Source organism: Etheostoma cragini, chromosome 7 (genome assembly GCF_013103735.1).
Source record: "Etheostoma cragini isolate CJK2018 chromosome 7, CSU_Ecrag_1.0, whole genome shotgun sequence".
Lineage (NCBI taxonomy): Eukaryota > Metazoa > Chordata > Actinopteri > Perciformes > Percidae > Etheostoma > Etheostoma cragini.
In genome coordinates, this window is record NC_048413.1 from 26,037,094 (window position 1) to 26,040,738 (window position 3,645).

General features: G+C 40.8%; 1 protein-coding gene across 1 annotated transcript in view; it reads left to right on the forward strand.

Moving 5' to 3' along the window:
* Positions 1 to 3,645, forward strand: part of ap4b1 (adaptor related protein complex 4 subunit beta 1) — a 19,662-nt gene that overhangs the window by 6,018 nt on the left and 9,999 nt on the right. Inside the window, exons 4-5 of the mRNA XM_034877779.1 lie at positions 638 to 934; positions 1,529 to 1,627. Of these exons, the coding sequence (XP_034733670.1) occupies positions 638 to 934; positions 1,529 to 1,627 (396 nt within the window). The remainder of the gene's footprint in view (positions 1 to 637; positions 935 to 1,528; positions 1,628 to 3,645) is intronic.

Genomic DNA, 3,645 nt, shown 5'->3' on the forward strand with positions numbered 1-3,645 from the left:
TTTAAACATTAAGAATCCATCAATTATCCATCAATAATTCATTCATTATTATAGTAGTATTATTTTCGTAATTATGCATGACATATTTTTCATTGAACATTTTGCAAAAAGATCCCGTACCCCCTGCAGTACTCCAAAGTACCCCCAGGGGTACGTGTACCCCCTATTTGAGAAACCCTAGGTTAGAGCATCAGAGAACCACATCACCGAATGAAAACGGTTCAAAGAACAAAGTCTCTTTAAGTAGAGTTATTGGTCTGGACAGCGTGGAATTTGTGAGAAAGGATGCATGGCGGCACTCAATTTCATTTAATTTAATGTTCAGTTTTGTTTCCTTTGATTTATTTTAAATTCAATAGGCAGTGTGTTGTATTTTAGCAGAATACTGAAAGCAGCAGAACTGAGCACAATAACAATATCTGTTAATTTAATTTATTAATTATTTATCTTATTATTTATTATAAGTAGCATCGTTATTGCGATATTCAACGTTATCGCATATTTTCCTTATATCGTGAAGATTTTTTTTTTTTGGTAAGGCCCAATCCAAATTCTAAAAATACTTTGTATTAGGAAGCCTATTCATTTGTGTGCGTGCGTGTGTGTGTGCGTGCGTGTGTGTGTGCGTGTGTGTGCGTGTGTTCCCAGGTTGAAGGAATCTGACGTTTGGGGTCAGTGTGAGGTGCTGAGGATCCTCCAGCGCTACCACCCTCAGTCGGAGGACGAGCTGTTTGACATCCTGTCCCTGCTGGACGCGTCCCTGGTCAGCCCCCACCCCCCAGTCATGGCGGCCACCCTCAGCCTCTTCCTCGGGCTCTGCTCCGGCCTGCCCGCTGTCAATCTGGCGGCACTGGAGCGAGTACGCGCACCCCTGCTGGCCACCTGCGGCAGCGTATCCACGGAGATGAGGTTCACCGCCCTCTGCCACATACAGGTCGGTGTGAGTGATTCGGGTTAAATAAAAGCAGAGTTCAACACTAAGGGTTGCCCAATGGTCCGGGGCAAGTAAAACGCCACTTTGGGCAAGTAAATACAACACCCCACTTGCCCATTCTGGCATTTATGTATCATAAATAAATTGTAATACATTTTTCTCTTGCCCCAATTGGAGAACGCTTGATTTGAATGTGCTGTTGGCCAATCAAGAATTGAGTTGTTAGAGTTGTGCTTTTGTCCAGGTTTTAGGCCTTTTTTTACATTTTAGATGCTTTTAATGTTTCTGTCTATTTTGATATATTTTAGTTTTCAACCCTTTTTATGACTTTTAACCGATGCTTTTGTCGATGTTGTTTTTTCAAAGTTTTACATTATTTTCATTTTTTTTAATTACTTTTTGATGTTTTTTTTTTAAAGTTTTGATGTTTTTTTTCTGTGTGTGTGTGTGTCTGTGTGTGTGTGTGTGGGTTCATTCCCTCTATCAAATATTTTTCCCACGAGTCCATTTGTTTCTTTGTCAGTGTAAATCTCTTGTCAGATGGACGTGTGAATACATTTTGAGGAATAAGATGGTGTCTTTGTCTCTCTCTAGTTGCTGCTGCGTTCTCTGCCTGGCCTGATGGGGGCGCACTACAAACGCTTCTTCTGTGGTTATGCTGAGCCGGCCTATATCAAGCAAAGGAAAATGCAGGTGATTGTCCTGTTTGACAGAATGGTGCTTTTCTACACTCAAGTTCTTGTTGTCTTGCTTATGTGTTGTTGTTTTTCTACTCTCATCACTACAGTAATTTTGTAAAAAACAACAACAACAAAAACAGGTTATGTTGACAGACTGAAACTACAGTTAAAAGCAGGCCTGCACAATTTGGGGAAAAATATGAATCACAATTATTTTGCTTAGAATTGATATTACGATTCTCTCTATAAAAAAAATAATTGGCAGTACCACACATAGATTTTATTATTCAATTCAATTTCAATGCAATTTTATTTATAATATACTTTATAGAAACTCTTTACAGATAGAGTAGGTCTAGACCACACTCCAGAATTTACCAGGACCTAACAGTTCTAGTAGTTTCCTCCAGAGCAAGCAACAGTGCGACAGTGGCGAGGAAAAACTTCCTTTTAGGCAGAAACCTGGGACAGACCCAGACCCAGACCCAGACCCAGGCACCTATGACACCTACAGCACATTGCTCATCAGCACAGGCCTGTAAACAAAGATGCTCCAATGAAGAGAAGGGAGAGCATTAAAACCTGTTTTATACAGTCTATGTTTAAAACTCACAGCAGAAAGTAGAAGCGTTTGTGATGCAGTCTGCTTGTTAAATCAAAGTTATTTAAAAATGATATTGTAAATTGTAGGGGAATTGAGATCGCGTTTTTGTAACGATTAATCGTGCAGGCCTATTTCCCTGTTTACCAGACTGTATGTAACCACATCCTCATTTAAAATGCTACTAAAAAGCTTTAAACAGAGGGAAGCTAGGTTTCAGACAGAATGTACCTCACAGGTAGGGCTGTCACGGTCATGACATTTTTTATAATGAACTGTCATACAAATAATTGCGATTAATGATTTTGTTTGTCTATTCCTGATCATTTCCAGCCACAGAGCGGCGCTGTTGTGTTTGGCTTTTAACTAGACCTAAATTCATTTCGTTAGTTAATGGCTGACCATTGAAAAGAGAGTGTCACTTAATCTTCAAATAGTTTGCTAAAACCATGTTCCACCTCTCGCTCTGCTGCACATAGATTCATTTAAATACCTTGTTCTGAACGGTTGTGTAGGCCGACCTAATGTACCAAAGATGTGGTTCGAGACTGGTAATTAACGTAGCTTCCCATGGTCTTGAGCTATTCCTGAAAAGATAAACACTACTATTATAACTGCATGTCTCGATCCGAATGCTTTTTATGTGAATCATCAAATTAGAAAAGCTGGATGAAAGCAACAACTCGAACATAACTTTCGCCAGAGCTGTCAAACACGCTGCTGCTGCACCTGAAGAGGAGGCTCACACAACAAATCCAGAGAGCCATTATCGGCACCTCTCTGTCATCGTGTTGCTTAGTGAGCAACAAGTACAGTCTCCCACGAGCTGAAACAGAACAACCTGCCCAACAGCTCTTTTCCTTTTTAAATAGTATATTTTGGAGCATTTTTTTCCATTAATTAGATCGTGACAGTGGGTGGAAATGAAAGGTGGGAGAGAGACGGGGGGATGACACGCAGCAAAGGGCCGCAGGTCGGATTCGACCTCCATGGGGCCTTCATGGGGCGCGTGCTCTTACTGAGTGAGCCAGAGGTCGCCCGGCCCAACAGCTCTATGTTTCCATGATTTTGTTCTGACAGTGAAACCCTGGGCTGCTGAAGTAGACACTTTATTTACCCAGCTGCAAACACTTCAAATGAGCCCTTTTTTGTTGTAACATTGGCTTTTAAGTGCTCATATTATGCGTTTTGCTTTTTTCCCTTTCCTATATTGTTATGTATTTTTTTGCGCATGTTATAGGTTTACAAAGTGAAAAAGCCCAAAGTCCCCCCCCCCCCTCCAAAGAGACTTACCATCTCCAACAAAAAATACTGTTCACAAACTGCTCCCAACAGCTTTATTGTAGTCCAGCCTTTAGGCAAGGCAAGGCAGCTTTATTTGTATAGCACATTTCAGCAACAGGGCAATTCAAAGTGCTTTACACAAAATC